Source organism: Pan paniscus, chromosome 1 (genome assembly GCF_029289425.2).
Source record: "Pan paniscus chromosome 1, NHGRI_mPanPan1-v2.0_pri, whole genome shotgun sequence".
NCBI classification, from domain to species: Eukaryota; Metazoa; Chordata; class Mammalia; order Primates; family Hominidae; genus Pan; species Pan paniscus.
This window is the reverse complement of record NC_073249.2, coordinates 198,406,299-198,419,184: the sequence shown is the minus strand read 5'-3', so window position 1 is coordinate 198,419,184 and position 12,886 is coordinate 198,406,299. Positions and strand designations below refer to the sequence as shown.

At 40.5% G+C, this 12,886-nt stretch overlaps 1 protein-coding gene across 7 annotated transcripts in view; it reads left to right on the top strand.

The window, feature by feature from the left end:
- PHACTR4 (phosphatase and actin regulator 4) overlaps window positions 1–12,886 on the top strand; it is a 133,830-nt gene that overhangs the window by 60,281 nt on the left and 60,663 nt on the right. Inside the window, exon 1 of one of the 7 annotated variants that reach the window (XM_034959463.3) lies at window positions 11,297–11,581. The exons of 5 other annotated variants lie outside the window; for them this stretch is intronic. In XM_034959463.3, the coding sequence (XP_034815354.1) occupies window positions 11,536–11,581 (46 nt within the window). In that variant the 5' untranslated portion in view covers window positions 11,297–11,535. Of the gene's footprint in view, window positions 1–11,296; window positions 11,582–12,886 lie in introns of those variants that run through there. One more of the 7 variants, XM_055096023.3, reaches the window with a different exon arrangement.

The following is a 12,886-nucleotide window of genomic DNA, read 5'->3' as shown; positions in this document are numbered from 1 at the left end:
GTGCTGGGATTACAGTAATGAACCTGGACTGTACCTGGCCTTGGAAGAATTCTGAGTGGGCTTTAAAAATCCTTTTAAGTTCAGCATGTCCAGTAGAACTTTCCGCAAAGATGGAAATGTTCTGTATCTGCCACTCTCCCATGTGTAGTCATATGTAGCTAGCTACTGAACACCTAAAATGTGGCTAGTAAAAGTGAGAGACTGAATTGTAAATTCTATCTCATTTTAATAATATAAATGTAAATAATCATGTGTGGCTAGTGGCCACAGTATTGGACAGTACACATAGATATTTGAGAACTGAGCAGCATGTTTGATAACCAATACTTCTCTACCAATGATTAAAATAATGTAATTCTTATTTACTTTTAGTATGCTTGGAAATGTTGCTTTTTGTTTTGCTGCCATTAGAACCAATAACAGTATAATATTTGGCCGGACGCAGTGGCTCACACCTGTAATCCCAGCACTTTGGGAGGCAGCGGGATGTGGATCACTTGAGGTCAGGAGTTTGAGATCAGCCTGGCCAACATGGTGAAACCCCGTCTCTACTAAAAATACAAAAATTAGCCAGGCATGGTGGTGCGCACCTGTAATCCCAGCTACTTGGGGGCCTGAGGCAGGAGAATCACTTGAACTCGGGAGGCGGACGTTGCAGTAAGCTGAAATTGCGCCACTGCATTCCAGCCTGGGCAACAGAGCGAGACCCTGTCTCAAAAAAAAAATAAAAATAAAAAATAAAAAGCCTATAGTATTAGGAAGAAGACAGAGGAAGTTAATTTAGGAATGTGTTGTTTACTGCGGGTCTTCACTTATACATCATCTTCCCACTGAGGCCCTTCCGCTCACCCAGTTTATAATTTAGCACCCTCCCTTTCAGCCCACCTTATTTTCCTTTCCTCCCTTTTTTACTCTGTGGTACTTGTCACCATCTAATGTATGGGAAGAGGGCAGGGATTATTTTCCCCTGTTGTATTCACTGCTGTGTCCCAACACCTAGAATAATACCTGACACATTAGAGGTACTCAGCAAATATTTGTGGAGTGAATAAGTGAGGATTTTGGTTTCTCAATAATTATAATCTAATTCATTTAACACTTATTTTGCATATAGCAAGCATTGAGTTAGATTAGTTATATAGAGTACACTATGGTCACTACCCTTTCCATAGTAAAACATTTATTTCTTTGTGAGCTTCAAATCACTGACAAGAAAAAAATTTAGAAAACTAAAAACATTTCTTTGAACCATTATTTAAAACAGAATATTGAATCGGTTAAATCATTGGTTGGAAGGGACTTGGCAATGATTTGAATCAGTTGTCTGATGTCACATGGTGGTTTAAAGTTCCATCAGTGTCATTTACATCCTCTTCTCATTTCCCCTTTTCCTTCATCCCACAACATATGAACCTTTTGCTCACTTACTTTTTCTACATCTTCTCATCTCCATTCAGCTAGTTCTCACTTTCTTCTAGGCCTGCCTTTCCCACTGACTTTACTGGACCTTAAGGAACTCCTCAAATCCCTATCCAATATTAACTGAAACTTTCCTGTTGATTATGATTTCTTATAACTCCTTCCTCAGTTCCAGAATCTTCTCCCTATCCCCTGGGATATCCTCAAGAGCTTATTGGCCTGAAAACCAAAACTTGAAGAGAAAGCAACAAGGCAGAATCCCTATATCTCCAGTTTCTTTGAGTGTGATCTTTCATTTTGTGGAGCTGAAAGCCATCCTGCTGGCATAATTTCAGTTTATCTCGCTAATAAAAGTCCAACATATTGTAGGTTTTAAACATATACATTACTTCATGCCTACCATTATTGAGAGAAGAAGAGATAATGTAGCTTCTGTGACATAAAAGCATGACAGAACCTCTCCAGTTTTTCCTAAAGAACTGTGTGGTTTAATTTAAACTATTGGGGAGGTGGGGTTCATTTATATAGAGAATCTAAATGGAAGGAGAGTAGCCAAAATATATTAAGCACCTCTAATCATTAGGTAGTCTTTGGAAATTTTTCTTATTTAATCCTCATAACTTTATGAGCAGTTTTCTTCATTTTACAGATGTGTAAACTGAAGTGCATGTAAGTGAAGTAACTTTCCAGAGTAACCTAATCAGTAAATGGGAAAGCTGAGATTTTACATAGTTATATGACTGTAAACCCTGTGCTTTTTTCCATTGGTAAGCCATGCTGCCTTCTAGAAGTGGAGGCAAGGGAGGGAACAAGAGTTACAGCGTTTGATGTAGAATAGGAGGCAGTTTGTTTGTTTTTCTCATCCAGTGAGCTAGCCACAGAAATAAACCAGTATTATTTGTGGTAAGTGGCATGAGTATCTGGTGATTCCAGTGGCCCTGCCTTAACTTTAACCTTCTGTCGCTTTCAGCCTGTTCTTCAGGCTAGTTCACATGAAGTACAAACACTTCCTACTAAGGATCTTGAGCCTCACAGTTGTGATTAAATGAGGGAGTATGTGAAGGTTCATATGACAAATCTATCTCCTTTCTTACTACTTGCAAAGCAGTATGTTCTCAAAAACCACATGAACATACCATTTTTTCCCCACAAAAGTAAGAGTTTCACAGCAGCTCCCAGGATTGTGTGGAATGATAGAGTAGTCTATGGTCTCAACGTTTTTTTTGGCCTCCGTGAGAAAAGTTCCACTGTTGGAGGTCAGAAGAAATGTAGAGATGATGGGCTATTCTATCCATGGTAGAATAGTGGATGAATAGCCTACCTTGGATGAATATAGTGGATGAATATTCTGCCAGGGTAAAATAGTCTATGGTAGAATAGAATCTCTGAGAAAAGCTTAAAATCAAAGAATGCTGTTTCTTTCCTTATACTCAAGATTAATAATACTCGGTGCATGTATACTGTACATCAAATGTGACAAGCATTGAGAGTTTAAGGATAAATACATCATGGGCCCTGCCCACAAGGAATTTCCAGCTTAATTGAGAAGTCTGAAGATTACTGCATTTCAGGCTGGTGTACTTAATAACAGAGTATGATAACTTAGGCACTATGCCAACATATACTGGTAGGTGTAAGTGTGTCTAGCTTTGTCCTGAGGTCAGAGAAAAAAACTTTTTTTTGGTGGTGTGTCCAGAAAACCATAGTTATGATTAGCTCTTTACCTCTCCTGTATTATCCCTTGATGCTTGTACCTTTTTCTGTCATCCCTCCTATGGCTGACTCTTTCAGGTACTTTTTTTTTTTTTTTTTTTTTGAGACAGAGTCTCGCACTGTCACCCAGGCTGGAGTGCAGTGGCGTGATCTCGGCTCACTGCAAGCTCCGTCTCCCAGGTTCACGCCATTCTCCTGCCTCAGCCTCCAGAGTAGCTGGGACTATAGGCACCCGCCACCATACCAGGCTAATTTTTTTTGTATTTTTAGTAGAGATAGGGTTTCACCATGTTAGCCAGGATGGTCTCGATCTGCTGACCTCGTGATCTGTCCACCTCGGCCTCCCAAAGTGCTGGGATTACAGGCATGAGCCACCGCGCCCGGCCTTCCAGACAGTTCTTAATGGATGGGTAGGAATTTGCCAAATATATCTAGGAGAGAAATTCCTGGTGAAGGGAGCAATTTGTACAAATAGATGAGAAATGAAGAGTTTGCAGATTACTAGCAAGGCTTTCTAATTTCCACATGTAGCTTGAGGCACATGTTATCAATTGTAGGATGTTACCTCCCTTAACTATCCAGTGCCAGCCAGCCTAGAGTAGATCATGGGGTAAAGAAAAGAAAGCTGCTCTTTCCCCTAATTATATATTCAGAGGTTGAAAATTAGTCTTTGATGTGAATATGTATTTGTGTGATTTGCTAGTAATTTCTGTTGGTCATCACGTCCTAGAGGAAAGTGACTTCTTCCTAACCCCTCACTGGAGTTTACCTCCCTCAGACATCTCAAGCCATAAGAAAGAAGTATGCTGAATTAAGCTGAGGGAGCTATAATTAAAATAGTCAAGAGCTGATTTTCCTAGGTAATCCAATTTGTATTCATACTTCAGCATAAAAATACATTTAATTTAAAGCATTCTACTCTTGTGATTGATCTTGTAAACTGTTTATTAAAAATATAGGCTGGGCACAGTGGCTCACTCCTGTAATCCCAGCACTTTGGGAGGCCGAGGCAGGCGGATCACGAGGTCGGGAGATTGAGACCATCTTGGCTAACACAGTGAAACCCTGTTTCTACTAAAAAATATAAAAAATTAGCCAGGCGTGGTGGCAGGCGCCTGTAGTCCCAGCTACTCGGGATGCTGAGGCAGGGGAATGGAGTGTATCCAGGAGGCGGAGCTTGCAGTGAGCTGAGATCGCGCCACTGCACTCCAGCCTGGGCCACAGAGCGAGACTCCGTCTCAAACAAAACAAAACAAAACAAAAATATATATATATAAACATGGGGCTGGGTGCAGTGGCTCATGCCTGTAATTCCAGCACTTTGGGAGGCCGAGGCGGGTGGATCATGAGGTCAGGAGATCTAGACCATCCTGGCCTCCCAAGTAGCTGGGACTACAGGCACATGCCACCATGCCCAGCTAATTTTTGTATTTTTAGTAAAGACAGGGTTTCACCATGTTAGCCAGGATGGTCTTGATCTCTTGACCTTGTGATTCACCTGCCTCGGCCTCCCAAAGTGCTGGGATTACAGGCGTGAGCCACCACACCAGCCACTACAATACAATTTTTGTAGTGAATTTAAAACACCAAACACCACATTCCAAAAAGAACTCTGAGTCAGACACCAACAGTAAAAGCTTACTGTGATCTCAGTCTGTCTTTAGTAATGAAGCCCAATGACTAACATATAAGAAGACAATTCAAACTATACTTTGTTCAGGAAAAGGAAGATAAAGTCTTCCACATCTTCTGGATGGAACCTGGGAAAGATATTCCACAGTGTCTTACTGCTTATAAACAATTTTAACAAATCAGCATTAGCTTAATGGAGGGAAGGAACAATTCATGGCTTCCTGATGAGAAATTCAGTTCACATTTATGTGGCCTGCTTTGGAGCAACTTGTGCTGTTAGCTGATGATCTTAAGTTTCTCTGTTGAGCACTACCTGTGGAACTGTCCAAATCTAGGCTTTTAGGAAAATGATATCTTGGCCGGGCACAGTGGCTCACACCTGTAATCCCAGCACTTTGGGAGGCCGAAGTGGGCAGATCACGAGGTTAGGAGTTCGAGACGAGCCTGACCAACATGGTGAAACCCTATCTCTACTAAAAATACAAAAATTAGCTGGGCATGGTGGCACACGCCTGTAATCCCAGCTACTCAGGAGGGTGAGGCAGGAGAATCACTTGAACCCAGGAGGTGGAGGTTGCAGGGAGCCAAGATCGTGCCACTGCACTCCAGCCCAGGTGACAGAGCGAGACTCTGTATCAAAAAAAAAAGAATATCTTTGGTATGCCCAGCAATTTATAGGTTATATGTGGTAATCAGAAACAGTTCTTTAATAAAACAAGGAAGGCTTAGGTCGGGTGCAGTGGCTCATGGCTATAATCCCAGCACTTTGGGAAGCTGAGGCTAGAGGATCTCTCTCTCTCTTTTTTTTTTAAGTAAAACTTTAAATTTTTCTCCCACTAGGATCTCTTGAGTCCAGGAGTTTGAGACTGCCTGGACAACATAGTGTGACCCTGTCTCTATAAAAAAAACTTAAAAAATTAGCTGGGTGGGTGGCACATGCCTGAAGTTCTAGCTACTCCGGAGGCTGAGGTGGGAGGATTACTTGAGGCCAGGAGTTCCAGTGAGCTATGATCGCACCTCTGCACTCCAGCCTAAGTGACAGAGCAAGACTCTGTCTGTAAAAAAAAATAAAAATGAAAAAAGGCTCTCATTAGAGGGCTTTAAGTGCTGTCTAAATCTCAATGGTAGCCTCAATTCCTTTGCCTATTAAATCTTATTTTTCTAAGATGTTTTTTTTTTTGAGACAGGGTCTCACTGTGTCATCCAGGTCATCAATGGCACGATCTCAGCTCACTGCAACTTCGCATCCTGGGCTCAAACAATCCTTCTGCCTCAGCTTCCCAAGTAGCTGGGATCACTGGCATGTGCCACCATGCCTGACTAATTTTTGTATTTTTTTTTTTTTTTTTTTTGTAGAGATGGGGTTTTACCATGTTACCCAGGCTGGTCTTGAACTCCTGGACTCAAGCGACCCCCGCTTGGCCTCCCAAAGTGCTGGGATTAGAGGCGTGAGCCACTGCACCTGACCTAAGGTTTCTTGTTCTTTCCCTAAGTAAAACAGGAAGAGAATCACAAATTTTAATTCTGCTACTTCCCCTTGAGGGACTAAGCTGTGGAGAATAAGTACTCTAAAAAGGGAGTATCTTACTAGCTAACAAATAACAAGAGATAGCTGTCTACTTCTTACAAAGTTAAAGTGATTCTTCCTTTTACATTTCTAAAACATAATGCATGGAAGACTAAAATGAACTCAAGGCTTTATTGTTAATTTTAATGTCATTAGTGTGCCAGTATCGTCCTACCTTTCTGCTTGTCTACTTACCAATTAGCACAGAGTAAATACTGATTGTTAGAAGAAAAATGAAACATGATGGTCAGGGAACATGTAGTGTCTTGGCACATAGGCAACAGACTTAGCATTTCTTTCTTTCTTTTTTTGAGGCAGAGTCTCGCCCTGTCACCCAGGCTGGAGTGCACTGGCACAATCTCGGCTCACTGCAACCTCTGCCTCCCAGGTTCAAGCAATTTTCCTGCCTCAGCCTCCTGTGTAGCTGGTACTACAGGTGCCAGCCACCACACCCGGCTAATTTTTGTATTTTTAGTAGAGACGGAGTTTTACCATGTTGGCCAGGCTGGTCTCAAACTCCTGACCCCAGGTGAACCGCCCGCCTCGGTCTCTGAAAGTGCTGGGATTACAGGAGTGAGCCACTGCACCGGGCCTAGACTTAGCATTTCTTTTTATTTTGTTTTTTATTTTATTTTTTGAGACAGTCTCGCTCTGTCACCCAGGCTAGAGTGCAATGGTGCAGTCTTGGTCACTGCAACCTCTGCTTCCTGGATTCAAGCCATTCTCCTGCCTCAGCCTCCTGAATAGCTGGGATTACAGGCTTCCGCCACCACGCCCGGCTAATAATTGTATTTTTAGTAGAGATGGGGTTTCACCATGTTGGTCAGGCTCTTCTCGAACTCCTAATCTCGTGATCTGCCCACCTCGGCCTCCCAAAGTGCTGGGATTACAGGCGTGAGCCACTCCACCTGTCTAAATTTAGCATTTCTAAGAGATTAGTTGTAGAGCATGGACTTCCTTGGAAAATAAATATTTCTTTTGGAGCTTAAAAATTCTTGGCCATTTATACAAGAGCTTCAGTAAGTCCGGGAGTCAGAATAAGGATACCTGGATTTTAGTCCTGGCTCTGAGCAGGCATTTAACCTCTTGAACCTCAGTTTCCTCCTTCTGCAAAAAGTAGGAGATTGAAATTGAGCCAAAAGATTGCTAAGAATCTTTTTTTTTTTTTTTTTTTGAGATGGAGTTTCACTCTTGTCACCCCGGCTGGAATGCAGTAGCGCTATCTTGGCTCACTGCAACCTCTGCCTCCCAGGTTCAAGTGATTCTCCTGCCACAGCCTCCTGAGTAGCTGGTACTACAGGCACGTACCACCAAGCCCAGCTAATTTTTGTATTTTTAGTAGAGACGGGATTTCACCATGTTGGCCAAGATGTTCTCAATCTCCTGACCTTGCGATCTGCCTACCCTGGCCTCCCAAAGTGCTGGGATTACAGGCATGAGCCACTGTGCCCAGCCCCTTTCATTCTTTAAGTTTTATTGACACTCTCACAATATCGTAGAATCAGCAGTGAGCCATGCCAAGATTTGGCTTTTATTTTATTTTATTTATTAGAGACAGGGCCTTACTATATTGCCCAGGCTGGTCTCAAACTCCTAGGCTCGAGGGATCCTCCTACCTTCGCCTCTCCAAATGCTGGGATTATAGGAATGAGCCACTGTGCCTGGCCTTTTACATTTGGCAGGTTGTTTTTATTTTGGCATTTAAATTTGGCAGATGGTTTTAGCAGCTATACCTAGATCCATAAATCTATCTTGTTATACTCTTGTATGGTCATGTCTACATAAATTAGATTAGAAGGTGCTGTTTCTGGGCTGTGTGTGTGTATTTTCAATGTGCCCAGTTTGAACTTACCCAAATATTCAAGGTAATGCTTTTATCTGGGTCCTTCCATTTGCTTAATATTTCTATACACCAACTGGTTGTGTTCAGACTTTCTCTCTGGCCTGCTTCTTCCAACTTGCTCCCTGGAGTCATACTCTTGACCTGGCCTCTCCTTTCTCGATTTGCATTTATTGAGAGGTTTTCAGGTACCAGGAACATTACAAAGCACTTTATTTCTGTTCATGTCATTTAATCCTTACAAATTCCCTGTATTAACAATTTTTTTTTCTTCGAGACAGAGTCTCGCTCTGTTGCCCAGGCTGGAGTGCGGTGGCATGATCGTGGCTCCCTGCAACCTCTGCTCCCTGAGTTCAAGCGATTCTCATGCCTCAGCCTCCTGAGTACAGATCTGTGCCACCACTCCCAGCTAATTTTTGTATTTTTAGTAGTGCCAGGGTTTAACCATGTTGGCCAGGCTGGTCTCAAACTCCTGACCTCAGGTGATCTGCCTGCCTTGGCCTCCTAAAGTGCTGGGATTATAGGCGTGAGCCACCACGTCCAGCCTTGTACTAGTAATTGTTGTATACTTTTATAATACTAGAAAACTGAGACTTAGAGAGGTGAAGTAACTTGTCTAGTGTTAACACTTAATAAGTGGTAGAGCTGGAATTAAAATTTCAATCTGACTCCAAAGCTCATGCTCTTAAGCAATATACTGTTAGTTCCATGATGATGATGATGATGGTGATAACGATGTTGTTAATTACAATATGTTGAGCACCTCCTGAGTGCCAAGCAATGCATTGCCACCTTTTGCATTCCCATTTTACAATAGTGGAAACTGCTTTTGCTCATGGTCTGCTTTTAGGCTAATAAGTATAAGTACCTAGGTTCCAAAGTATTGGGCATTATTTAATTGTGCTTTCAGTGCATTTTTCCTTTTACTTTCTTTCCTGTTTTAATGGTCAACATCATAATGTTTTTCTAATTACTACCAATATTAACAATTTAATGTTGTCTGAATGTTTCTGTACTTTTTTCCCTTACTGATGCCTTAGCATTGAGGTTTTCTTATTTGTTACCTTTGCTGTTTTTTCTCTATCAAAAGCAGATAATGGGGCTAAGATAATAGAGAAGAGATTGTACCAAGGACAAGCTAAGTACGGGAAAGTTCAGGTGCTAGAAATCTTTCTGGGATCTCAGTTTGGAGAATAAAGATTTAAATGAAAAACTCCCATTTTTTGGTAGCTGTCTTTTTTTAAAAAATTATTTTAATTTTTTTTTTTAGAGACAGGGCTCACTGTGTTGCCGAGGCTGGACTCAAACTCTTGGTGTCAAGTGATCCTCCCACCTCAGCCTCCTGAGTAGCTGAGACTACAGGTGCACGCCACTCCACCCAGTGGTAGCTGTCTTTTATTGAAGGAATATTAGGGCTTTGGTACTTACTAGCTTGGTGATATTAGACACAGGATTTGACCTTACTAGCCCTAGTTTTCTTATCTGAAAATAGGGTAAATAAATATACCTCACAATGCATGGTTAGTTGTGGTGATGATTAAATGCAGTAACAAGTGTAAAACTCCTTAATATATTACTCAGAATTGTTAGCTTCCTCTTTTACCTTCAGATGTTAGTGGAATAATCCAGGTTATGTGGAGGTTATGTTACGGTTGTGTTATGTGTGTCTTTTTTACATTTAGAAAATTTAGTGTTAGTATACTAAATAAAAATTTATCAAGCTGTATCCTTAATATTTATGTACTTGGCTGTATGTAAGTTAGTTATGGATAAAAAAGGAAAAATCAATGTGCAAACTGGACGTTCATTTGCTGCATGTGATTAGCTGATCTTTCCATGTATTATGCCCAGCATTTAGGGCTACTCTTTGTAATTTTTTATTCCCCAAGATCATATAGAAATTATTGAGTTTTAGCAGGAAGAGACTATTATATAATACCTTCCAAATATTTATTTCGTTTATTGTTTTAGTAAGCAGATTTTCAGAAATATTTGTTTGTATTCTCAGAAAAGGTATATTCAATCCTAAAATATTGTTTCTAATGTTATTAATTCCCAGTACATAGATCTCACCTTGCTTTAGGCATGCCCACCTACAGGTAGGAAATAAAATTTTAGAATAAGCAGCATGTCTTAGTCTGTTCAGGCTATTATAACAGAATACTATAGACTGGGGGGCTTAAACAACAAACATTTCTTTCTTTCTTTTATTTTTATTTATTTATTTTTGAGACAGAGTCTTGCATTGTTGCCTAGGCTGGAGTGCAGTGGTGTAATCACAGCTCACAACTCACCTCCTGGGCTCAGGCAATCCTCCCACCTCACCTCCCCTCCCTCCAGTAGCTGGGACTACTGGCACATGCCACCATGCCTGGCTAATTTTTAAATTTTTTATACAGAGTCTCATTATGTTACCCACGGTGATCTCGAGCTCTTGGGCTTAAGTAATCCTTCAGCCTTGGCCTCCCAAAGTGCTAGGATTACAGGCATGAGTCACCAGGCCCAGCCACAGACATTTATTTCTAACAGTTCTGGATACTGGGAAGTCCAAGGTCAAGGTGCCAGGAGATTGGGTATCTGTGAGGGCCTTCTTCCTGGTTTCCAGACAGTTGTCTTCTTGCGTAGCCTCGCATGATGGAAAAAGAGAACTCTCTGGGTCTTTTTTGATAAAGTACTAATCCTATTAGTGAGGGCTTTAAAACCCTCAATGACCTAATTATCTCCCAAAGAACCCATTTCCTATCACCATCACATTGGTTGTTAGAATTTCCATATATAAATTGTAAGGGGACACAAACATTCAGTCCATAACACAGTGAAATCTGATACTTTTGAGGTAAACCTGTGTCTAAAACACACCTTTGAATGGACTACTGTTCCTATTAGCCTTTTACTCAAAACCATCCTGGTGTTTTTGTGTGATTAAATTTGTAAATTCTTTGGTGTACTCTTGAGCAGGCTCCCTTTCTTCTGTGACTCAGAGCCTGGAGCGTTGCAGCCAAGCTCAAAAGTCAGGAACAGGGGGTGTGGACTTTTGGGCTATGCCAGTCAGCAGCCAGAATGTGGTTGGCAGTCTCCTCCCCTTCCTGCACTTCAGCTCTACACAGTGTGCATTCTGGAATGACAGGCATTCCTGTGTGAAGAGTGCCAGTGTGAAGACAGTTTTGTAAGAACTGCAAGTGCTCAGGCTGTATGGGAAACAGAAACTTCAGCAGATGAACTGACCTTATGCCATTTCCTGATGTTTGGCAGTGACACTGAAAGAGGATCGCATGTCCCCTCTTTATGTGGATTTATCTTTTATGAAAAGTTTGCTTTTGTCTGGGACAGTTTGTTGTCGTGAGATACATCAGACAGTATAATCATGGGGCAAGCTGATGTCTCCAGACCGGTAAATCCAGATGCAGTTGGTGAGTAATAGAAGGCAGAGAAACAGAAAATCTTGACAGAAGCAAGGCAGATTTACAGGTGAACTTGAGTATTTATGTGAAGTTAAACACGAGAATGTTGATGATCCCAACTTTGAAATGTTTATGTTTGTGAAGAATGAATGAAGTCATGCGGAACATGGCGAGAAACTTTAAAAAATTAAGTTTTTTAAAACTTAAAAACTTAAATTCAGTTTATTAATTTATCGCTCACAGTTTTGTTTTACTTGATCTCTTTGAAGTTTTTTATATTATATTGCTAAGGAATTATCTGTTAATTTCTTGCCGTTACTAAAGATAAATGCTACAGAAACTTATTTAGAATTCAGAGATATTTTGTTAGTATTTTACAAAACTTGGAAAATAGAACTGTTGACTTCTATAGACAGAACCACTTTTAAGAATTAAGTTTTTAGACTTAGTATACATTTTCCTAATAAGTCTCAGGCATTTTCCATTGCGCTAGTGTTTCCGTTTCTCTTAAGTCAACACTTTGATATAAACTTTTCTGAAGTTAGTACTTTACATTTGAAATGTTACTGTCTAAGGGATAGCTAGAGAGCAAGCTGATTGTGAGTATAGCTCAGAGTTTCAAATCTTCTATGTGAAATGGTAGTCACTTGTCACTGCAAGCTCATTTTCCTAATCTTGTAGGGTTTTATATAAGATGACAGTCATAAATTGGGAAAAACAGTTTTAAGCAGATGTTCATTAAAGGGTTGCTTAAGTATAAGCAAAACTAGGGAAAGCCTGTGAATCATTTCTGGACATTATAATATTTAAGAAAGATTTATACCTTCACTTTGATTTATGGAGCAGCAGAAAACATGTTCAGTCCTAGGCTGCATTTTTTGTTTTTTGTTTTTCAGAAACAAAAAATGTTGGTGACTTTAAAAAAAAGCATAAAGTGTGGAAACACAGGTTACACTCCCAAATGTTTCATAATGTAATGAGATTTTGTTTCTAAAGGTAGTATTTTCACCTGAGAGCTTCCTAGATGAAATATCTTCAGTATTTTTCATGTATTATTGAAACTGAGGCACATGGATCACAAAGTGAGTCATTCAGCAACAGATTTTCAGAACCGAAGTCAGGACTTGACTCACTTTACCTTGATCACTAGGGCTGTGTCTTTATCAATTCATTAACTCATTTTAAAAAATGAAATGTTTCATAAATAGAAAAAGGTATAAAGAAAAATATAAAGAATCATCTGGGGCCACTACCCAGCCTAACAGATGAAATTTAGAACATAAAGATAAACCTCACCCTATCCTCTTCTGCATT